The sequence below is a fragment of the Somniosus microcephalus genome, chromosome 8 (genome assembly GCF_052327205.1).
Source record: "Somniosus microcephalus isolate GS21.2 chromosome 8, FLI_Smic_1.0, whole genome shotgun sequence".
Taxonomy (NCBI): domain Eukaryota; kingdom Metazoa; phylum Chordata; class Chondrichthyes; order Squaliformes; family Somniosidae; genus Somniosus; species Somniosus microcephalus.
This window is the reverse complement of record NC_140994.1, coordinates 8,512,311-8,537,278: the sequence shown is the minus strand read 5'-3', so window position 1 is coordinate 8,537,278 and position 24,968 is coordinate 8,512,311. Positions and strand designations below refer to the sequence as shown.

At 51.6% G+C, this 24,968-nt stretch overlaps 1 protein-coding gene and 1 long non-coding RNA gene across 4 annotated transcripts in view; one reads left to right on the top strand and one right to left on the bottom strand.

The window, feature by feature from the left end:
• The window catches only part of prom2 (prominin 2), a 238,101-nt gene that overhangs the window by 18,492 nt on the left and 194,641 nt on the right, over positions 1–24,968 (bottom strand). For all 3 annotated transcript variants that reach the window (XM_085994192.1, XM_085994191.1, XM_085994190.1), the window contains exons 14-19: positions 24,217–24,308; positions 18,873–18,957; positions 14,527–14,673; positions 7,661–7,732; positions 5,117–5,206; positions 1,517–1,570 (exon numbers count right to left, since the gene is read on the bottom strand). In XM_085994192.1, coding sequence (XP_085850318.1) covers positions 1,517–1,570; positions 5,117–5,206; positions 7,661–7,732; positions 14,527–14,673; positions 18,873–18,957; positions 24,217–24,308 — 540 coding nt within the window. The remainder of the gene's footprint in view (positions 1–1,516; positions 1,571–5,116; positions 5,207–7,660; positions 7,733–14,526; positions 14,674–18,872; positions 18,958–24,216; positions 24,309–24,968) is intronic.
• The window catches only part of LOC147113292 (uncharacterized), a 196,010-nt gene continuing 174,674 nt past the window's right edge, over positions 3,633–24,968 (top strand). The window contains exon 1 of the long non-coding RNA XR_015079176.1: positions 3,633–3,750. This is a non-coding gene — a long non-coding RNA (uncharacterized LOC147113292). The remainder of the gene's footprint in view (positions 3,751–24,968) is intronic.

Genomic DNA, 24,968 nt, shown 5'->3' with positions numbered 1-24,968 from the left:
AGCCGCCCAGCACCCCCTTCAGGTAACACCCGGGAACTGGGACAAACTTAATTGAAGCAAAACTCAAAACACAACAGGCCCGACAGTTTTCTCTGTAGTTACCTGGAGACGGGACTCAATATGTTCTAACATTAACCAAAGAATGTCAATGCTCCCGATCCTGGCTGGGGCGGGTTTTGTGAGCGAGGGGGAGGAGGAAGTCCGGGTTCCCCCGCACGCTGTGGAGTTTTGACTTGGGGCTCCCTGTCGGGTGGAGATCGCTCCCGAGGAGGCCGCAGCCCAGGGGCAGGTAGGGAGCTGGGTGAGTGGGACATGGGGGTGGTTGCCGATCTGGGAGGACGTCCGATCCCGGGGGGGGCTTCAATCCCTGATCCCAGGAGTTCCGATCACAGGAGGTCTTTGGATGGCGGGGTGGGGGGTCTGCGGTCCGATGGCGGGCAGGGAGGAAGGTAAGCTCGGTGGGCCGAGGGGAAGCACTCCTGCCCCTCCTGGCCCACAAGCAATGCTGCAAAGGCACTTACCTTTTCCAGGGAAACTCGGCCAGCCAGGGTTAAACCTGGAAGACAGGGTAAATATGAGGAGGCAGGCAGCCTCATTATAGTATTTAAATGGCCTAGCACCTCCTTGGAGCGGTTGGTTGCCTACCCCCAGTCCCACCTCCATTAAAACGGGAAGTGGGCGAGTTGGACGTGGGTTGGGGTCAGGTTTGAGAATTTTAAAATTTTAACTTCCCACCTGACCCCCAACCCACTCATTTTCTTTGTGGTTTAAATGAGCCCCAATGACTCAGAGAGGCCACATCAATGGAAATAAGAAGCGAATTCCAATTGTGTGGCGCTCTGGTTAGAGCACACCTTGAGCACTCTGTCCATTTCTCTTGACCGAGTCAAGGGGACATTCCAGCGTTGGGAGGCAGTGCAGTCTGATCCCCAGCATCGAGATCTGAGTTATGAGGAAACACTGGGGAGAATTCAGCTTAGTAATCTTGAAAAGAGGTGTTTGCAAGGTGACCTGAGAGAGAGATATATAAGTAAATAAAAGGTAAGTTTGGAAAATTACTGCAAACTGAATTGCAAGAAAAGGCCGAGGATGAACAGGCAGGTTTGGGCCTTTTATCTCTTTACTTATTGATCAATCTTTGGAAGGGTTTGGGAGATGAAAACTCTGGAATCATTTAAGAAACAAGTGAATGTTACAAGTCCAGGGTTTGTCTGGATTGGTGGGTTTAGATGGGCTGAATGGTGTCCCCCATTCTTCAATGTCTTGTGCTCATGTTATTTAACGATATCGCGGTCACAGGGCATTTAAGAGTGAGGCTCCAGCCGCCCGTGCGGTGGATGCAGCCTTGGTAACCCAGCTAGGCCTCTGGCTCACAGCTCAGCATCTCAAACGTTGCATTTGCCCAATTTCTGGGCCGCTCTGGGCCACGGCGGTAAAGAGTAGGGGAGAGCAGGAGATGGAGCAAGAAGCGACACCTGCAAAACGACAAAGAAACAGCTTCAAACACATGGTGTACCTCCATCTGTGAGGTCGTTCTCTGAAGATCCCGAATATCTTTTTTCAACATTTCCTATAAAACAATAAACCAAACACAGTCAACAAAACCCATCACGTGAATCTTACAGTCCGGCCTGAGAGAGAATTCCGCTCCCCATTTTTTACCTTTTTTTCCCCCCCCTCTTCAAGGCATTGACTCAATGTCGGGTATGGTTCACGGGCCCTCCAGCTGCTCCTCCACATTTCCACTCTTCGAGTGTGGGTCCGGAACGTTGACAGGGTATTAGATTGTGGGGAGTCCAATCCTGCCCTAACCCAGTGTTCACACACATGTGATTTTCAGCAGGGGGTCACTGGATAATGATCAGGAGAGAGATCCCTGGCTGATCTCCCCCTCCCTAAACCATAGCAACACAGGAAATGCTGGACGATAGAAAGGCCAAGGTCCATCTAGTTCACCTTCTACCATCCTGGTCGTCCCATGATCCAAAGATAATGGAGTTGTTGACCAATCACAGCGATCAATCTCTATCAATGAGTCAGATTAGACAGGGCTTGATGGCCGGCGCGGACACGATGGGCCGAAGGGCCTGTATCCGTGCTGTATAACTCTATGACTCTATGACAACAGACCCAGACACGAGGCGAGGAAAACCCCACAGTGGTGGAGAGTTTTGGGAACCAGAGGTCCATGGTCCCCTGTTCCTCCCGAGCACGCTACACTCACCACATGTCACGTCTCCAATTACTCATAAACTGGGTCCCAAAATGCTGTTTTGTGGAAGAAATCTATCTAATTTGCATTTGAATGAATCAACACAACTGCTCCCACCATCCCCTGAGGGATCCTGTTCCAAAGATTGACCACTCGCTCACTGAAATAATGTTTCCGCAGATTAGCTTTGAATTTACCCCCCATCGAGCGCAGGCCGTGTCCTCTGATTCAAGTGTTCTGGACAAGGTGAGACAGCTGGTCATGGTCGACATAATCCAGTCCCCTTAGAATCCTAAAAACAGCAATGATATCACCTCACAACCTTCTCTTTGGCAGTGAGAACATGCTCAGGGACTCCTGAGACCAGCTGCAGTATCACCATGCCACACTGGCCACCACATATCGTGCTGGAGTAAATTTTTAGGGAAGGTCAATGATGCAGAGAGTATAAAGAGAGTGGTGAGAATGTGGAACTCAATACCACAGGGAATGGTTGAAGCGAATAGTATAGATACATTTAAGGGGAAGCATGATGGAGAAAGGAATAGAAGGATATGGTGATGGGGTGAGATGAAGAGGGGTGGGAGGAGGCTCGTGTGGAGCATAAACACCGGCACGGACTCGTGGGGCCGAATGGCCTGTTTCTGTGCTGTAAAATTCTATGTAATTCTACGTAAATAGGTTCAAGGGGCAAGTGTGACACTTTTATAAATAAGAAACAGTGAAGCACTGGAAATCGGAAACAGAAACAGAAAGTGCCGAGAATGCCCAGCAGATCACTCAACGTCTGTGGAGGGAGCAGAGGAGTTAACATTTCGAGTACTGAAGGGTTACACCTGAAATATTGGGCCGGATATTCCGACCCCCACGGGTGTGTCCGAGGTGTGTCCGCGCCCGTAGGGGTCTCGCAAGTGCCGGTTTCAGGCGTGCGAAGCGCATGCGCTAAAACCCGGCACTTCCGACCTGTGAAGAATCCTCTGGACTGATCCTCTTGTCTGCCCGGGAGAAGGGCCTCCGCGGGGGGAGAGTTTCGCTTTCTGTACAACCTCCGCCCGCTGAAAACTTCAAAAAATCTTACACCTGGTAAAAGCCTGTGTAAGGCCTGCTTTTACCAGCATAAGAGTTTAAAAAAATTAAAAAATATTTTCACTCATTTATAAATTAAAATTACTTTTAAAAAAGGTAAGTTTATTTTTAGCCCTGTAAAAATCTTTAATTATTATTTTTTTTAATTTAATTTTTGTTTAAAATATTTAATTTAATGTCATTTTAACTAATTTTAAATACGTGATTTAAAAAAATGTATTTAATATTTAACTGTTTTTTAAGTGATCCCCATTCATACTTTTGACAGAGCCGTGCCGAGAGACCTGTCAAAAGTGTGAAGGGGAATTCCCTTCTTTGATTGGTTCCCCATGGCCCACGCAATCCCAGGGACGCTCACGAACCACCTGCACCCCCTGGGATACCTGGGCCTCTGCGCATTTCATAGAGCAGAGGCCCAGGATTGCAAGCCTCGGGAACTACAGAGCCAGCAGGTAAGTTAGTCGATTTTTTTCCCGGCCCATTGACTTGTCCGTTCTGTCCACTTGCTGAGCATTCCTGGCACTTTCTGCTTCTGTTTAAGGCACGATTATATGCTCAGAGGAGGGGCTGTTTACCGTTCACTTCAGCTCCTGCTGGTGGGAGGCCGGATATAGGAAACCGGCTCACTATTCCTGGACCCAACAGCTGCTCATGGTGTTAAAAGGGGGCCTAATTTGGTCCTTTACATTAAAGTGGGAGTATCGTGCAACCAGCATCCTTAGCGCTCCTATAACAACAACAACCTGCATTTATACAGCGCCTTTAACAAAGTAAAATGTCCCAAGGTGCCTCACAGGAGCGTTACCAAACAAACTTTGACACCGAGCCACATAAGGAGATATTAGGACAGATGTAGGAAGGTTTTAAGGAACGTCTTAAAGGTGGAGAGAGAGGCGGAGAGGTGGAGAGGCGGAAAGGGGGAGAGGTGGCGAGGCGGAGAGGCGGAGAGGGGGGAGAGGCGGAGAGGCGGAGGGGGGAGAGGCAGAGAGGCGGAGGGGGGAGAGGCAGAGAGGGGGAAAGGCGGAGAGGCAGAGGGGGAGAGGCGGAGTGGGGGAGAGGCGGAGAGGGGGAGTGGGGGGAGAGGGGGCGAGTCAGAGAGGCGGAGAGGCGGGGAGAGGGGGCGAGTCGGAGAGGGGAGAGGGGGAGAGGGGGAGAGGCGGAGAGGGGGAGTGGGGGGAGAGGCGGAGAGGGGGAGTGGGGGGAGAGGGGAGAGGGGGCGAGTCGGAGAGGGGGAGAGGGGGAGAGGCGGAGAGGGGAGGAGGCGGAGAGGGGGAGAGGCGGAGAGGTTTAAGGGCGAATTGGAGGAGCGCAGATATCTCGGAGGATTGTGGGGCTGGAGGAGGTTCCAAAGATAGGGAGGGGGTGAGGCCATGGAGGTATTTGAAGACAAGGATGAGAATTTTAAACTCGAGGTGTTGTCGGACCGGGAGCCACTGTAGATCAGTGAGCACAGGGGGTGATGGGACTTGGTGCGAGTTAGGATACGGGCAGCCAAGCTTTGGATGAGCTGAAGTTCACGTAGGGTGGAAGATGGAAACTAGGCAGGAGAGCATTGGAATAGTCGATTCTGTGCTGCGAAGGCAGCTTCAGACATATTTCTGGAAAGAAAAGGGACCGAGAATATAGTGAGAAAGTGGGTAGGGTAGGGTAGGGTTGGTGCAGCTTGAAAGGATAGGCTTCTTGGGTCGAATGGCCTTTTCCTGTTCCTAAACATTCGGGCTTGACGTGCTTCCCATGTTGATTGCTCAAGTGTTAAACCGTAGTTCCTGTGCTGCACCTGTAATGTAAATGTGTGAACACATACAGCATAAAACTTACTATGTTTGGCAACATGTTGCTCTGGATCCAGCTGTTCAATTCCTTCAGGCTCGCTGCCTCTTTGTCCAGTTCAGTTTTGACCGGGTCTGGCTGTAACACAGTGATTGGACGTGTGTTAATTTGCACTCTCAGCGCCTGGTGACTGTCCGATCATCATGACGTGATCTTTGAGCTCACTAAGGCGAGCACTGAGAAATGAGACGTTTTCCCATTTCAGACTCCTAGCTTTGACCAAACAAAGCCCCATCTTCCCCATCAAACACTCCCAGGCCAGGCACAGCATAGGCCTCCTCTACACTGCCCGATCTAAGGTTGGCAACTTTTTTTATACATTCTCGGGCAAGGCTGGCACCCCTAGTTACCCTGAGAAGGTGGTGGTGAGCCGCCTCCTTGAACCGCTGGTAATGGTTTGATACAACAACAACAACTTGTATTTATTTAGCACCTTTAACGTAGTAAAACGTCCCCAGGCGCTGCACAGGAGTATTATAAGACAAAAAATTTGACACCGAGCTACATAAGAAAATACTAGATAAGGTGACCAAAAGCTTGGTCGAAGAGGTAGGTATTAAGGAGCGTCTTAAAGGAGGAGAGAGAGGCGGAGAGGTTTAGGGAGGGAATTCCAGAGCTCAGGGCCCAGGCAGCTGAAGGCACGGCCGCCAATGGTGGAGCAATTATACAACTGAGGGGCTCGCGAGGCCACTTCAGAGGACAGTTAAGAATCACCCACATTGGCGTCACTTATAGGCCCAGACCGGGTAAGGACGGCAGGTTTCCTTCCCTAAAGGACATCAGTGAACCAGTTGGGCATTTACAACAATCCGACAATTTCACTTTCACTGATACCAGCTTTTTAATTTAAATTTAACTCAAATTCTCAAACTACCTTGGTGGGATTTGAACTCACGTTCTCTGCATTACCAATCCAGTAACAGAACCATTTTAGCTGTGATTAGATTGGAGAGGCCGGGGTTGTTTTCTTTGGAACAGAGGAGGCTGAGGGGAGATTTAATTGAGGTGTATAAAATTATGAGGGGCCTGGATAGAGTGGATAGGAAGGACCTATTTCCCTTAGCAGAGAGGTCAATAACCAGGGGACAGAGATTTAAAGTACAAAAGCAAATATTCCACGTAGGTTTAAAATAATTGGTAGAAGGATTAGAGGGAAGTTGAGAACTGTTTTCACCCAGAGGGTGGTGGGGGTCTGGAACTCACTGCCTGATAGGGTGGTCGAGGCAGAAACCCTCATCACATTTAAACAGTACTTGGATATGCACTTGAAGTGCCGTAACCTACAGGGCTACGGACCAAGAGCTGGACAGTGGGATTAGGCTGGAGAGCTCTTTGTCGGCCGGCACAGACAAGATGGGCCGAATGGCCTCCTTCTGTGCAGTAAATTTCTCTGATTCTCTGATTCACTACACTACCCTACCCAAGTTTCTTCTGGTTGGACGTATTCCAGGAAGTTTCATCACATGAGCTCCCGCCTCCGACTGCCCCGCCCCCCCCACACTCCCGCCATTGGTCGGCCGACATGTCCATCCTTGCGGGGGTGGGGGGTGCGGGGGTGGGGGGTGGGGGGAGGGGTGGGGGACGAATGGACTGCCTGGACACGTGGGCCCTCGGAGACTGCGACGTCACAAACGCAATCCGACACTCCCCTCGTAGTGCTCTATAATTTGTCAGAGTTACAATGCCGGGACGGTAACTCGACACACGACAGATTCTCCTGTATAGTTTACTGGCAGCTCCCCTGTGGCATTGCTCGCTGCAAGTCGGTGTGTTGTGACATCAGGAGTGCAGCACTGTTGCGGGCCTGTGTTATTCCATACTGCTCGAGAAGCAGGGTCCCTTGGACAGGCCGACTGCACAACCTCGTTTTTAAACTGAACGGCCCAGTTTTGGGAGGACAGCCAGATGTTTTTGTGGATAAATAGAGGGCAAAAAGAAGAAAGTCTTCCATTTCTACAGCGATTTTCACCACCTCAGGACGTCCCAAAGCCAATGAAGTACTTTTTGAAGTGTAGTCACTGCTGTAATGTAGGAAACGCGGCAGACAATTTGTGCACAGCAAGCTCCCGCAAACAGCAATGTGATAATGACCAGATCATCTGATGTTGGTTGAGGGATAAATATTGGCCCCAGGACACCGGGGGAGAGCTCCCCCCTGCTCTTCTTCAGAATAGTGGCCGTGGGATCTTCTACGTCCACCTGAGGGGGCAGACGGGGCCTCGGTTTAATGTCTCATCCGAAAGACGACACCTCCGGCAATGCAGCACTCCCTCAACACTGGCACTGGGAGCGTCAGCCTGGATTTTGTGCTCCAATCTTGGAGTGGAACTTGAACCAGTGTAAAGATAGTTTTATTCTGCATCTAATCCATGTTGTACCTGATCTGGGAGTGCTTCAGTTTGACGTTGGAATTCTCCAGCGCCAACATGCTTCACCTCGATGAAAGTAAAATTCTCCAAATAAAATTAAAAAGAGACCAGAAAGCTGTGCCACCGGTGGATTCCGGCACTGGCCGACGGTTGATGAACTCACCACAGTCTTTGAAAGGTTGCGAAGCTTCTCCTCGGTGACGCTCAGTTCGGTCTGTATTAACGGTATTCCCAGCTGGAAAACAGCAAGTGGAGAGTTAGGAGAGGCGGACACCGTCTAGAATCTAACCTCGTAAGCTCAGCATCTGTGTCACTAAAACAGTGTTTATCTCCGTCTTAAAAAAGAGAGGAATTGCCTCAGTGCTTCTCCCACTGTGCCGACGTAACTCTGGCAGAATTCCCATTTACCCGCGTCAACAGGGTTTGCACTGAATGTACACCTGTCACAGCGGCGACTGTGGGAGACGGCCCTGAGAACGTGCTTGTCCTTAAGTGTTAATAGTTCTATCTGAGTTTGATAACATTGGAGGATACAGATCTGGTAAACTGTGGGCTGGCGCCTCGTTTTTAGTTTTGGGAGAACACAGAATATTTTGTGGATAAATATAGGGCAAAAAGAAGAAAGACTTGCATTTCTATAGCGCCTCTCACCACCTCAGGATGTCCCAAAGCGCTTCACAGCCAATGAAGCACTTTTTGAAATAACAACAGAAAACGCTGGAAAATCTCAGCAGGTCAGGCAGCATCCGTGGAGAGAGAAACAGAGTTAACGTTTCAGGTCGAAGACCTTTCGTCAGAACTGGAAAAAAGCAGGAAAAGGAACAGATTTTTAAGCAAGTTTAGGGGCTGGGGAATGGGGGAGGGGATGGAAGAACAAAAGGGAAGGTCTGTGATAGGATAGAAGGCAGGAGAAGTAAAGTGGCATTAAGAGATATTCAAGGCAAGCGGAGATGGTAATGGGACAGGTTAAGAAACAAAGGATGGCTCTAGATGAAGTGTGAATTGCGCTGGCAGAATGAAGGACAGCGACCCTGTGGGAGGGAAGAGAAAAGCACAAACAAAAAGTGTGGATAAAAATATATATGTAATAGGGGCCGAGGTTATGATCTGAAATTGTTGAACTCTATGTTGAGTCCGGAAGGCTGTAAAATGCCTAATCGGAAGATGAGGTGCTGTTCCTCGAGCTTACGCTGAGCTTCCGTGGAACAATGCAAGAGGCCGAGGACGGTGAGGTCTGAGTGGGAATGGAGCGGAGAATTAAAATGACAGGCGACCGGAAGCTCGGGGTCACCCTTACGGACTGAACGGAGGTGTTCCGCAAAGCGGTCGCCCAATCTGCGTTTGGTCTCCCCAATGTAGAGGAGACCACATCGTGAGCAGCGAATACAGTATACTAGATTGCAAGAAGTACAAGTAAATCGCTGTTTCACCTGGAAGCACTTTTTGAAGTGTGGTCACTGTTGTAATGTGGGAAACGTGGCAGCCAATTTGCGCACAGCAAGCTCCCACAAACAGCAATGAGACACATGGCCAGGGATGTGGGCTTCGCTGGCAAGGCCAACAATTGTAGCCCATCCCTCGTTGCCCTGAGAATGAGTTGGTGGTGGGCCTTTTTATTGAACCGCTGCAGTTTGACACAACGCCCGGCACAGACACGATGGGTCGAATGACCTCCTTCTGTGCCTTAAATTTCTATGATTTTATAATGTGAACTCAGTGACTCCCCAGTCCACTTGAGAGGACAGTTAAGAGTCCACTACGTTGGTGTGGGACTGGAGTCACATATAGGCCCAGACCGGGTAAGGTCGTCAGGTTTCCGTCTCCTAAAGTAATTCAAATTCTCAAACTGCCATAGTAGGAATCAAACTCATAGGGGGAAAAATTGAGTCGTGCCCCCTTTGGGGCGCTAACTTCACCAAATTAGCGCCCCCGTGGCCGAAATTCACCGGTAGCGCCCCAAGAGCGAGGCGGGGCGCTACTGGAAGCGCCCCGCCTCCCTCTTGGGGCACTGCGAGTGAGAGCAGTGCGTCCCGGGGCCCAGCTGGGCCACCGGGGATCGGAGTGCCGGCAAAAGAGCCCGGCACTCGAGAGAAGTGCCGGGCTCACGGAGCGCAGCCGGCACTCCGCGGGGGGACTGCAGAGGAAGCCGGGGACAGGAGCGGGGGCAGGTGTTGGCAGACAACCAGCAATAAAAATGGCCGCCCGGCACCTCCCCTTTAATTAGCGCCACCCCAGCCGCAGGTAGGTCCCCCTGACCCTGTCGGACATAGCGTCCAGCGGTAAGTCAGGGGGCGCTACTGAAGATCACGGCTGTAGTGTCCGCGTATCAATAACACACGGACTGCAGGAGAATGGTAATAACAGGTGTTTACTGAACAGAGGGTATGCTGGAACTGAAAGTACAGAAGCCTGCTACGGCTTTATACACAGGTGTGGTCACTGCCGGTACTACAGTATAAAAGCAGTTCTCTCTTAAAGGTACATACACAACAATTCCTCCCCTTTTAGATAAACAGCACATAACATTCATTTAACAATTAAATAATAACTAATTACAATTACAATTTTCTTTGTACTATATACATCAGCTGGTGATCAGTCAGTAAGGTGAATTTCTGCCCGTGCAGATAGTGATTGAACTTCTTCACCCCCCACACCAGGCTGAGGGCCTCCCTGTCAATCTGGGCGTAGTTACGCTCGACTGAAGTTAACGAGCGTGACGCTAAGGCTATTGGCCTCTCTGAACCGTCAAGGAATTTGTGCGACAGCACCGCTCCAATGCTGTAGGGAGATGCATCACATGCCAACCGAATTGGTAGTGATGGATTGTAGTGGGCCAATACTTCTTTTGAAGTGATTAGGCATTTACATTTCTGAAAGGCACGCTTAAACTCGTCACTCCATTTCCATGCTACTCCAGTTTGCAGCAGGGTGTTCAGCGGGTGCAGAATTGTAGCCAAATTTGGCAAGAACTTATGGTAGTAGTTCACCAACCCGAGGAACAACCTCAGTTGAGACACATTTTCCGGTGCTGGAGCCTTGACTACTGCCTCAATCTTATCTGGGGACTTATGTAACCCCTCTTCATCAATCACGTGGCCACAATACAAGATTTGTTTCCTGAAAAACTCGCATTTGGGGCGATTGGCTCGTAGCCCATATTCTTGTAATCTAGTGAGCACCTGCTCCAGGTTGGCAAGGTGTTCACTGTCATTTCCGCCCGTAACCAGGATGCCGTCCAAATAACACTGGGTCTCTGGGATCCCTTGCAGGACTTGTTCCATCGCCCTCTGCCAAATAGCCGGAGCTGATGCTACCCCGAATACCAGTCGGTTGTACTGGTAAAGACCTTTGTGAGTGTTTATCGTGAGGTATTTTCTAGATGATTCTTCTACCTCCATTTGTCGATATGCTTGGGCCAGATCAATCTTCGTAAAGCGTTTCCCTCCAGATAGTGAGGCGAAAATATCTTCTATCCGCGGAAGTGGATATTGTACTGTGTGAAGGACTGGGTTCACAGTTACCTTAAAGTCCCCACAGATGCGAACCTTCTTCGGTTCCCCAGGCGTGCTGCTCAATGATTTCTTCATTACAGGAACGATGGGTGTGGCCCACTCGCTCCAGTCCACCTTGGACAGCACACCCGAACGCTCCAGACTATCCAGCTCTGCTTCAACGGCTGGGCGGATCGCATACGGTACCGGTCTGGCCTTAAAAAATTTTGGGTTTGCGTTATCTTCAATTTTTATCGTTGCCGTTACGCCTTTTAGAGTCCCAAGTCCTTGCTGGAACACCTCTTTCGCGTCAGTTAGAATTTTTGACAGTTGTCCAGGTGTGACGTCATCATCCTTTTTGTCAGCCACAGTTAGCGCCTGAATGGAATGCCAATCCAATTGTATTTTTCGGATCCATTCACGTCCCAATAATGGTGGTCCTCCATCTTGTAGTATATATACAGTTCCTGTGTTTCCTTGCCGTTGTATTTAACGGGCACCCTTATTTTTCCTCTGGGGTAGACTTTTTGCCCCGTATATGTCTTCAAGACAATGGACGTATCCTTCAAGGGAATGTGTGAGAATAGCCGCTCGTAGTCTCGTCGATTCATGACTGTTAGGGCTGATCCTGTGTCCAATTCCATCTTTACTTGGGACCCTGCTATCATGAGGGTGACCCAAATGGTTCGGTGATCCTCCTTTGCGATCACGTTGTATAACTTTAGACAACTTAGTCTCCTGCTCCCGGAGTCATTATCACTCTTCTGGTCTTCTGAACTACTGTCCGTCATCTTTTGTACTTTCTTGTACTTTTCCTTAGTAGTTCTTTTAGTGTTGGTTTTCTTTCCCGACCTGCACTCATGATATGTGTCCCACTTTTCCACATTGCCTGCATACTTTCCTTCACTCTGGAGCCCACAGACAAACTTATCCCTTAAGGTATCTGCCAGTCCTGCTCTGAACTGGCAGTGTTTCGATAACTTGCGTAGTTCCGTAAGATAGTCAGCATTACTCTCGTCTTTGTGCTGGTTTCGTTTATGGAACTTGAATCTTTCTGCTATCAGCAGCTGTGTAGGGTTTAGATGTTCCTGTAATATATTGACAATCTCTTCAAAGCTTTTCTCCATTGGTTTAGCTGGGGTAATTAAATTCCGCAATAGGCCGTACGTTCTCGCGCCCATCAAATTCAATAATACCGACGCCTTCTTTTCAGCGGCCACCTCATTTGCCTTGCAGTACACTTCAATTCTTTCCACATATGTGGTCCAGTCTTCTATTTCGTTATCGAAAGCAGTGATGCTGCCACTCTTCGGCATCTTGGGTGGTTTAAAATGGCGCCTCCCGCGCTTTTCCTTCTTCCCCAATGGATTAAAATGGCGCCTCCCGCGCTTTTCCTTCTTTCCCCTACTGCCAATGCTGCTCCTAGCGTTCTAACAAGTAACGGCAGCGCCCCGCGGCTTTCTGCGCGTCTCTTTTCCTTCCCCTTTTAATTTTTTTTTCCAACGCTGCCCGACTCTTGAGCACCGGCCGCACCCCCCTCTCTCTCTCTTTTTCTCCCCGACGACGCTGCTCGGCCCCCTTGCAGAGCCGCTCGATCGAGCTCTAGCCCGCCGCAGTCCGGGAAGGGTCAGCGCACTACCTGCTACCAGCCCGATTTGCTGGGACACCTTGACTGGAGAACCAGGCCCAGCTCTCCACAGCTTCCCCTGCGATTCTCTGAACTCCGATGGATCACTGGGCGGTTGCCCACGGTCAACGCCCGTTACTCTGGCTTCGACCTCCAAGAAGCTTCTTTTCAGGGATGAATCCTCGTGAGGTGATGCAGTACTGCAGGTGAGTTTGAACCTGCTCGTCGCCACTGTAGTGTCCGCGTATCAATAACACACGGACTGCAGGAGAACAGTAATAACAGGTGTTTACTGAACAGAGGGTATGCTGGAACTGAAAAGACAGAAGCCTGCTACGGCTTTATATACAGGTGTGGTCACTGCCGGTACTACAGTATAAAAGCAGTTCTCTCTTAAAGGTACATACACAACAACGGCTGGGGCGCAAGCGGGGCGCTGCGCATGGCGATGACGTCACCGGCGGCGGCTGAGCGCGGAGGGGCGCTAACGGTTACCGCCGCCGCTAACTTCCCGCTGAATTTTGTGGTTGGAGTTGGCGGCGCCGTGCCTGGCCGCTAGTTGCTTAGCGCCCCGTTAGCGCGCTAACGGGAGGCGCAAAGCAACCGAATTTTTAGGCCATATTCTCTGGATTACCAGGTCCAGTAACATAACCACTACACTACCATACACTGTCTCTAAATGAGCACGAAAGCTGCCTGATTGTTGTAAAAACACAACTGGTTCACTAATGTCCTTCAGGGACGGGAACCTGGCCTCCTTACCCAGTCTGGGCCTACACGTGACTCCAGGCCCACAATTTGTGATGCCCATGTTACAAGAACAAATAACAAAACCACTTTTGCGTGGGATTTTGAGGCCTCCCTTACGGTGGAAGCGGGGCGTTAGCGCCACAGAAACTGGCACGGTCTGAGTTAGGCCACTGGTTCACTGATGACCCTTTAGGGAAGGGAACCTGCAATCCTTACCCGGTCTGGGCCTGTGTGTGACTCCAGGTCCACACCAACGTGGTTGACTCTTAACTGCTCCCTGAAGGAGCCCAGGAGGCCATTGGGAGGACAGAGTACCTGCCCGAGTCTCTGTGACAAATACAGGACCCCCCGACTGCCATTTCAGGCAGGACTGAGCTGGGTGGGCCGTGAGCCGTGCGGCCCAGCCCGAGGGGCGGAGCAGGTCTGCTCCCTCGGGGCTAAAAACAAGAGACAACTTGGTTTGCTGGAAAAGACAGTGAAGCGGGCCGATTCATCCTCAGGAGTTGGGCGTCACTGGCAAGGCCGGCAGTAATAGTGTTGACTCTGTGTTTTTAAATGTAGTTATGCTGAATAACAAGACACAGACTACAGAAATAATTAAACAGGTCTTTAGTGAGTGAGGGTCAGGGCTGAACTGGGATACACTTTGCTCCGCAGGGTTTATATACCGGTGTGGTCACCACCGGTACTACAATGTACAGGAGCCATCAAAAAGTAGTCCATCACCTTAAGGTATCCTCTTAAGGTGGTACAGGTTACATACACTACAAATAGCCCATTCCTAGGTGCCCTGAGAAGGTTATAGTGGACCAACTGAGGGGCTCGCTGGGCTCCTTCAGAGAGCAGTTAAGAGTCAACCATGTTGCTGTGGGCCTGGAGTCACACACAGGCCCAGACTGATTAAGGACGGCAGCTTTCCTTCCCTAAAGGACATCAGTGAACCAGTTGGGTTTTGAGGACAATCCGACAGCTCCAGGGTCACTTTGACCAGCGTTTTATCTCCATAGTCTTTTTAATTGAAATCAAATTCTTAAGCTGCCCGTGGTGGGATTTGAACTTTTGGCCTGTGGATTATTAGTCCTCCAGGCCTCTGGATTACTAATCCAGGAACATAACCACTTCGCTGCACTAAGTCAATCCATGAAGAAAGAGCTTCACCTGCTCAGAGATGCTGGTAAAGTTCAGATCATCAACACCAGTGTTCAACAAGTCCTTCAGGGCCTTCTTGCCCTTGTCATTCAGTAATGTAATCCCCGATAAATTGACATTCAGTTGATCAAACTGGCCTTCAATGTTGCCTGTATACTGAAAAAAAAATATATTCAATATGCGATAAAGGGAATAAGGAGTTGGGTGAGTTACTGCACTTCAATCAAATTGAAACGATCATGGAACAAAACCCACAGCCCGTGTACACTCTCCCCTATCACAGACTACCCACCCATTTAATCTCCTCCCACAGCCCGTGTACACTCTCCCCTATCACAGACTACCCACCCATTTAATCTCCTCCCACAGCCCGTGTACACTCTCCCCTATCACAGACTCTACCCACCCATTTAATCTCCTCCCACAGCCCATGTACACTCTCCCCTATCACTGACTCTACCCACCCATTTAACCTCCTCCCACAGCCCATGTACACTCTCCCCTATCACAGACTCTACCCACCCATTTAATCTCCTCCCACAGCCCGTGTACACTCTCCCCTATCACAGACTCTACCCACCCATTTAATCTCCAACAGCCCATGGACACTCTCCCCAGTCACAGACTCTACCCACCCATTTAATCTCCTCCCACAGCCCATGTACACTCTCCCCTATCACTGACTCTACCCACCCATTTAACCTCCTCCCACAGCCCATGTACACTCTCCCCTATCACAGACTCTACCCACCCATTTAATCTCCTCCCACAGCCCGTGTACACTCTCCCCTATCACAGACTCTACCCACCCATTTAATCTCCAACAGCCCATGGACACTCTCCCCAGTCACAGACTCTACCCACCCATTTAATCTCCTCCCACAGCCCGTGTACACTCTCCCCTATCACAGACTCTACCCACCCATTTAATCTCCTCCCACAGCCCATGTACACTCTCCTCTATCACAGACTCTACCCACCCATTTAATCTCCTCCCACAGCCCATGTACACTCTCCCTATCACAGACTCTACCCACCCATTTAATCTCCAACAACCCGTGTACACTCTCCCCAGTCACAGACTCTACCCACCCATTTAATCTCCTCCCACAGCCCGTGTACACTCTCCCCTATCACAGACTCTACCCACCCATTTAATCTCCTCCCACAGCCCGTGTACACTCTCCCCTATCACAGACTCTACCCACCCATTTAACCTCCTCCCACAGCCCATGTCTAAGTCAATATGTTGCTTACATCTAAGTCTATGCCTTCCAGTGTTTTAAAGATCTGGGTGCAAAGTTCTGGAAGTCCTCCTCCAACAACAACTTGTATTTATATAGCACCTTTAAGGCGCTTCACAGGAGAGATTATCAGGCAAAAATGACACCGAGCCACATAAGGAGATATTGAGATAGGTGGTCATAGAGGTCGGTTTTAAGAAGCGTCTTAAAGGAGGAGAGAGGTAAAGAGGCGGAAAGGTTTAGGGAGGGAATTCCGGAGCTTGGAGCCTCGGCAGCTGAAGGCCAATGAAGTACTTTTGAAGTGTAGTCACTGTTGTAATGTAGGGAAATGTGGCAGATAGTTTGCGCACAGCAAGCTCCCACAAACAGCAATGTGATAATTACCAGATAATCTGTTTTAGTGATGTTGATTGAGGGATAAATTATTGGCCCCAGGACACCGGGGAGAACTCCCCCTGCTCTTCTTCAAAATAGTGCCGTGGGATCTTTTACATCCACCTGAGAGGGAAAACAGGGCCTCAGTTTAACGTCTTATTAGAAAGATGGCACCTCTAAGTGTGGAGCGCTCCCTCAGTACTGCACTGGAGTGCCAGCCAGAATTATGTGTTTAAATCTCTGGGGAGGGGCTCGAACCCACGACCTTCTGATGAAGAGGTGAGGGTGCGACCCACTGAGGCACAACTGACACCTGACTGACGTTTGGATCCAGCACTGTGGGACCCACTTACAGCCCGTGTATGGCAAGGATTTCTGCTTCATGCATGTCGGGATTTTTCAGTGATGCTAGAAAGGGGCAGACACCCAGCAGCAAAAGGTTTCGCCCCCAGTTCCTGCACCTCTGTTCCCAGCACTGACATTGGGCTGCCCAACCCCCCAAAGCCCTTCAAATTTTGAGGCTATGGTTCCTTTCCTCCCTCAGTTTTCAAGCAGATTTATCTTTGGTGTATGGGATGGATTCGAGTTCCTGATCTCCCTCAGGGTGAGTTCCCAAACTCAGTCGTACTTTCTGGCCCTGGAACCTGCAAAACAGAAGGCAGAGAATTCCGGAGGAAGGAGCTGTGTCAGATAGTCACCGCCGAGAACCTCCTGGTAGACTAGGAGAAACCAGTTTTGGTTCCTCCCGGTCAGGGACACTTGCACGTTCGTCCCTGACTGGGAAGTCCCAATCTCAGCAGCAAAAGAAAATCGGCTTCTCCTCCTGAAGAAACTGCACTGGTATTTCCTGGTTTAGCAGTTCAATGCACAACGCCCTGTACTTTTAATAGAGCTTTTTCAGTTGTGCTGTGACTGCTGGGATTGGTCTGCTCCCATGAGCCTTTCCCTTATTCGAGAGTATGAGGAAGAAAGGAGGGGCCGGGGAACAGTGATAAAGAACGAGAAACCTCAGCCAGGTGGGCGAGAGAAAGAAGAGAAACACTTGGAACATCGGAACAATGATGGACAGGTAAAGACCCTCTGGTCCATCCAGCCCGTCCCCACACAATTCTGATACCTTGCGCATCACAATATAGACACACCCCACCCCACTCGAGACCATGTGATCTCCTGGGAGAGACATAGGAACAGGAGGAAGCCATTCAGCCCCTCGAGCCTGTTCCGCCATTCAATGAGATCATGGCTGATCTGCGACCTAACTCTATCTACCCACCTTTGGCCCAGATTTAAAATTAACAATTGACCCAGCACCAATTGCTGTTTGTGGAAGAGAGTTCCAAACTTCTACCACCCTTTGTGTGTAGAAGTGTTTCCTAATTTCACTCCTGAAAGGTCTGGCTCTAATTTTTAGACTATGCCCCCTAGTCCTAGAATCCCCAACCAGCGGAAATAGTTTTTCTCTATCTACCCTATCAGTTCCCCTTAATATCTTGAAAACGTCGATTAAATCACCCCTTAACCTTTGAAATTCCAGGGAATACAAGCTGAGTTTGTGTAATCTCGTGTAAGACGCAAAACCAAATAAATACTCAGGCCGATTATGGGGGGAGATAAAATCTGGAAAATTCCTGTCCGATTCCCTTAGTTGTTTGAAACAGCCCAGGAGGCCACTCTGGCCCTAAACTAAACAGCCATCAGGAACCAGAGCCCTGGCTGATTTTGCATCTCATCTCCACAGTGGTACATTGGAGCCCTCCAGCTAAGATGAATTAAATCCGCATAGCACCTAACGCCTCCTGGTTTATTCACCATACCAAGCAGCAACACCTAGCCACTGATGGCAAGCCAACAGCACAACTGGGGCACTTTACATTAGTCGTAGTGAGAGGGTTTGAGTACAGGAACAAGGATGTCTTGCTGCAGTTGTACAGGGCCTTGGTGAGACCACACCTTGAGTATTGTGTGCAGTTTTGGTCACCTTATCTGAGGAAGGATGTTCTTGCCATGGAAGGAGTTCAGCGAAGATTCACCAGGCTGATACCTGGGATGGCAGGAATGACGTATGAGGAAAGATTGGGTGGATTGGGCTTGTACTCGCTGGAGTTCAGAAGAATGAGAGGGGATCTCATTGAAACTTATAAAATTCTGACAGGACTAGACAGACTAGATGCAGGAAGGATGTTCCCGATGGTCGGGGAGTCCAGAACCAGGGGTCACAGTCTAAGGATAAGGGGTAAGCCATTTAGGACTGAGATGAGGAGGAATTTCTTCACCCAGAGAGTGGTGAACCTGTGGAATTCTCTACCACAGAAGGCAGCAGAGGCCAATTCATTAAATATATTCAAGAAGGAGTTGGATATGTTTCTTAAGGCTAAAGGGATCAAGGGATGTGGGGAGAAGGCAGGGACAGGGTACTGAGTTTGGATGATCAGCCATGATCTCATTAAATGGCGGAGCAGGCTCGAGGGGCCGAATGGCCTACTCCTGCTCCTATCTTCTATGTTTCTACGTTTAAACTTGCTGCAGAGTGGAAGAGAGGGCTGTGGGTCTCTGCAGCCTCCAAAGACCATCCAGTGACAAAGACCAAACTCAGTCAGCTTCGCGCAGGTTGCAAAAATAGCTCCAAATGCACATCGGATGAAATTCAGCGTTAGCCGAACGTAATTGAGACAAGCGGATCTGGGATTAGGGGTGATTGCTAGCGTCCAACCGGGGTTCCCCTGATTGCTGACGTACCTTACTCAGGTTCAAGTATTCATCCAGGTCGAAGTTCTGGTTCAGTTTCAGGGCCTTCCAAGCAGATGTGTTGTTCTGACAGTCACTGTGTACAGAAAAGGAGCCACGTGAGAGGTCACAGAGCAGTTAATGAAGCACATGGGATCCTGGGCTTTATAAACAGAGGCAGAGAGTACAAAAGACAGGAAGTTCTGCTAAACCTTTATAAAACACGAGTTTGGCCCCAGCTGGTGTATTGTGGCCAATTCTGGGCTCCGCACTTTCGGAAGGACGTGGAGGCTTTGGAGAGGGTGCAGGAGAGATTTACTAGAATGGTTCCAGGGATGTGGGATTATAGTTACGTGGATAGACTGGAGAAGCTGAGGTTGTTCTCCTTGGAGAAGGCCAAGAGGAGATTTGATAGAGGTGTTTAAAGTCATGAAGGGTTTCGATAGAGTAAATAAAGAGAAACTGTTTCCAATGGCTGAAGGGTTGATAACCAGAGGGCCCAGATTTAAGGTCATTGGCAAAAGAACCAGAGGCGAGATGAGGAAAAACTATTTTACACAACGAGTGGTTAGGATTTGGAATGCGCTGCCTGATAGGGCGGTGGATACAGATTCAATAGTAGCCTTCAAAACGGAATTGGATAAATACTTGGAGAAAAAATTGCAGGGATATGGGGAAAGAGCGGGGGAGTGGGACTGACTGGATTGCTCTTCGATAGAGCCGGCGCAGACTCGATGGGCCGAATGGCCTCCTCCTGTGCTGTACTATTCTATAATTCTATAAGCAACACTGGAGAAATATATATTTCTGTTGTTGCGGAAACCAGGCCCGCAGTGCCGGACAGCGATAACACTGAGAACAGGATGGGAGAGAAGAGCTGATAGATCAGGAAGGAGGTGACACCAAGATTGAGATTTAAAACTTACAAGATTAAGAAGGAAGACTGAGGGAGGCGAGGAGGTCCACAGTCTGAGGGGAGGCTGAGGGAGGCGAGGAGGGTCACAGTTTGAGGGGAGACTGAGGGAGGCGAGGAGGGTCACAGTTTGAGGGGAGACTGAGGGAGGCGAGGAGGGTCACAGTTTGAGGGGCGACTGAGGGAGGCGAGGAGGGTCACAGTTTGAGGGGCGACTGAGGGAGGCGAGGAGGGTCACAGTTTGAGGGGAGACTGGGGGAGGCGAGGAGGGCCACAGTTTGAGGGGAGACTGAGGGAGGCGAGGAGGGTCACAGTTTGAGGGGAGACTGAGGGAGGCGAGGAGGGTCACAGTTTGAGGGGAGACTGAGGGAGGCGAGGAGGGTCACAGTTTGAGTGGAGACTGAGGGAGGCGAGGAGGGTCACAGTTTGAGGGGAGACTGAGGGAGGCGAGGAGGTCCACAGTCTGAGGGGAGACTGAGGGAGGCGAGAAGGGTCACAGTTTGAGGGGAGACTGAGGGAGGCGATGAGGGTCACAGTTTGAGGGGAGACTGAGGGAGGCGAGGAGGGTCACAGTTTGATGGGAGACTGAGGGAGGCGAGGAGGGTCACAGTTTGAGGGGAGACTGAGGGAGGCGAGGAGGGTCACAGTTTGAGGGGAGACTGAGGGAGGCGAGGAGGGTCACAGTTTGAGGGGAGACTGAGGGAGGCGAGGAGGTCCACAGTCTGAGGGGAGACTGAGGGAGGCGAGGAGGGTCACAGTTTGAGGGGAGACTGAGGGAGGCGAGGAGGTCCACAGTCTGAGGGGAGACTGAGGGAGGCGAGGAGGTCCACTGTCTGAGGGGAGACTGAGGGAGGCGAGGAGGTCACAGTCTCAGGGGAGACTGAGGGAGGCGAGGAGGGTCACAGTTTGAGTGGAGACTGAGGGAGGCGAGGAGGGTCACAGTTTGAGGGGAGACTGAGGGAGGCGAGGAGGGTCACAGTTTGAGGGGAGACTGAGGGAGGCGAGGAGGTCCACAGTCTGAGGGGAGGCTGAGGGAGGCGAGGAGGTCCACAGTCTGAGGGGAGACTGAGGGAGGCGAGGAGGTCACAGTCTGAGGGGAGACTGAGGGAGGCGAGGAGGTCACAGTTTGAGGGGAGACTGAGGGAGGCGAGGAGGGTCACAGTTTGAGGGGAGACTGAGGGAGGCGAGGAGGTCCACAGTCTGAGGGGAGACTGAGGGAGGTGAGGAGGGTCACAGTTTGAGGGGAGACTGAGGGAGGCGAGGAGGTCACAGTCTGAGGGGAGACTGAGGGAGGCGAGGAGGGTCACAGTTTGAGGGGAGACTGAGGGAGGTGAGGAGTTGCACAGCTTGAGGGGAGACTGAGGGAGGCGAGGAGGGTCACAGTTTGAGGGGAGACTGAGGGAAGCGAGGAGGTCACAGTTTGAGGGGAGACTGAGGGAGGCGAGGAGGTCCACAGTCTGAGGGGAGACTGAGGGAGGCGAGGAGGGTCACAGTTTGAGGGGAGACTGAGGGAGGCGAGGAGGGTCACAGTTTGAGGGGAGGCTGAGGGAGGCGAGGAGGGTCACAGTTTGAGGGGAGACTGAGGGAGGCGAGGAGGGTCACAGTTTGAGGGGAGACTGAGGGAGGCGAGGAGGGTCATAGTTTGAGGGGAGGCTGAGGGAGGCGAGGAGGGTCACAGTTTGAGGGGAGACTGAGGGAGGCAAGGAGGGTCACAGTTTGAGGGGAGGCTGAGGGAGGCGAGGAGGGTCACAGTTTGAGGGGAGACTGAGGGAGGCGAGGAGGGTCACAGTTTGAGGGGAGGCTGAGGGAGGCGAGGAGGTCCACAGTCTGAGGGGAGACTGAGGGAGGCGAGGACGATCACAGTTTGAGGGGAGACTGAGGGAGGCGAGGAGGGTCACAGTTTGAGGGGAGACTGAGGGAGGCGAGGAGGTCCACAGTCTGAGGGGAGACTGAGGGAGGCGAGGAGGGTCACAGTTTGAGGGGAGACTGAGGGAGGCGAGGAGGGTCACAGTTTATGGGGAGACTGAGGGAGGCGAGGAGGGTCACAGTTTGAGGGGAGACTGAGGGAGGCGAGGAGGGTCACAGTTTGAGGGGAGACTGAGGGAGGCGAGGAGGTCACAGTTTGAGGGGAGACTGAGGGAGGCGAGGAGGTCCACAGTTTGAGGGGAGACTGAGGGAGGCGAGGAGGGTCACAGTTTGAGCGGAGACTGAGGGAGGCGAGGAGGTCACAGTCTGAGGGGGAGACTGAGGGAGGCGAGGAGGGCCACAGTTTGAGTGGAGACTGAGGGAGGCGAGGAGGTCACAGTCTGAGGGGGAGACTGAGGGAGGCGAGGAGGGTCACAGTTTGAGGGGAGGCTGAGGGAGGCGAGGAGGGTCACAGTTTGAGGGGAGACTGAGGGAGGCGAGGAGGGTCACAGTTTGAGGGGAGGCTGAGGGAGGCGAGGAGGTCCACAGTCTGAGGGGAGACTGAGGGAGGCGAGGACGGTCACAGTTTGAGGGGAGACTGAGGGAGGCGAGGAGGGTCACAGTTTGAGGGGAGACTGAGGGAGGCGAGGAGGGTCACAGTTTGAGGGGAGACTGAGGGAGGCGAGGAGGTCGCAGTCTGAGGGGGAGACTGAGGGAGGCGAGGAGGGTCACAGTTTGAGTGGAGACTGAGGGAGGCGAGGAGGTCACAGTCTGAGGGGGAGACTGAGGGAGGCGAGGAGGGCCACAGTTTGAGGGGAGACTGAGGGAGGCGAGGAGGGTCACAGTTTGAAGGGAGACTGGGGGAGGCGAGGAGGGTCACAGTTTGAGGGGAGACTGAGGGAGGCGAGTAGGTCCACAGTCTGAGGGGAGGCTGAGGGAGGCGAGGAGGTCCACAGTCTGAGGGGAGACTGAGGGAGGCGAGGAGGGTCACAGTTTATGGGGAGACTGAGGGAGGCGAGTAGGTCCACAGTCTGAGGGGAGGCTGAGGGAGGCGAGGAGGTCCACAGTCTGAGGGGAGACTGAGGGAGGCGAGGAGGGTCACAGTTTATGGGGAGACTGAGGGAGGCGAGGAGGGTCACAGTTTGAGGGGAGACTGAGGGAGGCGAGGAGGGTCACAGTTTGAGGGGAGACTGAGGGAGGCGAGGAGGTCACAGTTTGAGGGGAGACTGAGGGAGGCGAGGAGGGTCACAGTTTGAGGGGAGACTGAGGGAGGCGAGGAGGTCACAGTTTGAGGGGAGACTGAGGGAGGCGAGGAGGGTCACAGTTTGAGGGGAGACTGAGGGAGGCGAGGAGGTCACAGTTTGAGGGGAGACTGAGGGAGGCGAGGAGGGTCACAGTTTGAGGGGAGACTGAGGGAGGTGAGGAGGTCCACAGTTTGAGGGGAGACTGAGGGAGGCGAGGAGGTCCACAGTTTGAGGGGAGACTGAGGGAGGCGAGGAGGGTCACAGTTTGAGTGGGAGACTGAGGGAGGCGAGGAGGGTCACAGTTTGAGGGGAGACTGAGGGAGGCGAGGAGGGTCACAGTTTGAGGGGAGACTGAGGGAGGCGAGGAGGTCACAGTCTGAGGGGAGACTGAGGGAGGCGAGGAGGGTCACAGTTTGAGGGGAGACTGAGGGAGGCGAGGAGGGTCACAGTTTGAGGGGAGACTGAGGGAGGCGAGGAGGTCACAGTTTGAGGGGGAGACTGAGGGAGGCGAGGAGGGTCACAGTTTGAGGGGGAGACTGAGGGAGGCGAGGAGGTCACAGTTTGAGGGGAGACTGAGGGAGGCGAGGAGGTGCACAGTTTGAGGGGAGACTGAGGGAGGCGAGGAGTTGCACAGTCTGAGGGGAGACTGAGGGAGGCGAGGAGGTCACAGTTTGAGGGGAAGACTGAGGGAGGCGAGGAGGTCACAGTTTGAGGGGAGGCTGAGGGAGGCGAGGAGGTCACAGTTTGAGGGGATACTGAGGGAGGCGAGGAGGGTCACAGTTTTGAGGTTCTGGGAAAGAATGAGTTAGTTCCAGAGACAGCGATGAGTCTTGTTTTCAATTGAGCGAGGTTACAGAGAGGAGAACGATTGTGTGGGACTGGAAACTTAGAGCTTGCGAGGAACATCTGAGGACAAATGAGTGGCAGTGAGAGGCACTGGGGCTGCTCGGGGAAGAGAGGGACTGAGGGTCATTCGTTGAAGGCTGTGTAACTTAGAGCCCGAAATCCTGGAATCATTTTTCTCCTCCCTCTGTGAACACTCGTCAATGCAGGCCGGGCGAACAGAACTTCACCCAAAAGTGGCAATTCCGTGATCGCGGGCTCCCAGCGAGTGAGCAACATTGCAGGGAGCGCTGGGCGGTGAATTAAGGCTACAAAGCTGTAATGTGATCAGTGACCCTCACGCCTTACTAACCCCAGAAAGACCACTGTTCATGGTAGGTGGGGAGTAGTTCGGATGAGCGGTATTTAGTCCCAGTGTTAATTTTGGAGGAGTGTTGAAGTTTTCACTCACCTGTAAACACTGTCGATGCTCAGGCTGGTCCTCTCCAGTCCGAGGGACTGAGCCAGGTCGAAGTTGGCGGTCAGCCCCGAGGTTTCGATTACCTGGCAGCACAAAGGGAGAGTATAGATGTAACGGGTAGTTTCAGTGCAGGGCTAAAGGCGTACACTTCACTCCCCAGTGCTCTGCGGCTTGTGCCTGTCTCAAAGCCATCTCCTGCACACTGTACAGTACACAGCAAGATATAAAGAATGCTATGCTTCTGTCTGTCCTGTTCCTTTCTGATGGTCAGATGCCCCTCCGTCCCCCCCACCCCTTTGAGTCAACTCCTTCAGATCGATGGGCTGCTCCCTGTTATTCGGGTTTGTGCACGCTGACACCTTGTGACAAGAGCAAGGTACTTCTGCCGAAGAAGAAGACTACCAGAGGTGAGACACAGGGACGGGACAATATTACATTTTGGGGCTAGTCTAAGCCCGTTATACTGAAATCAATGCAAATCGGGCGAGGTGCGCAACAAGCAGACAATCCGATATCGCTTGACAAAGAGTTTGACTCAAAACGTTGACTCTATTTTCTCTCCATGGATGTTGCCTGGCCTGCTGAGTTTTTCCAGCATTTCCTGTTGTTATTTCGGATTTCCAGCATTCGCAGTGTTTTGCTACCGTACTAGTGACAATTCGATATCGGCTGTTTTACATGAGCGTCAAAAGTTACATTGTTCAAAATAAAAAAGCTTTGCACTCTGGTCAAGATCTCCTTAG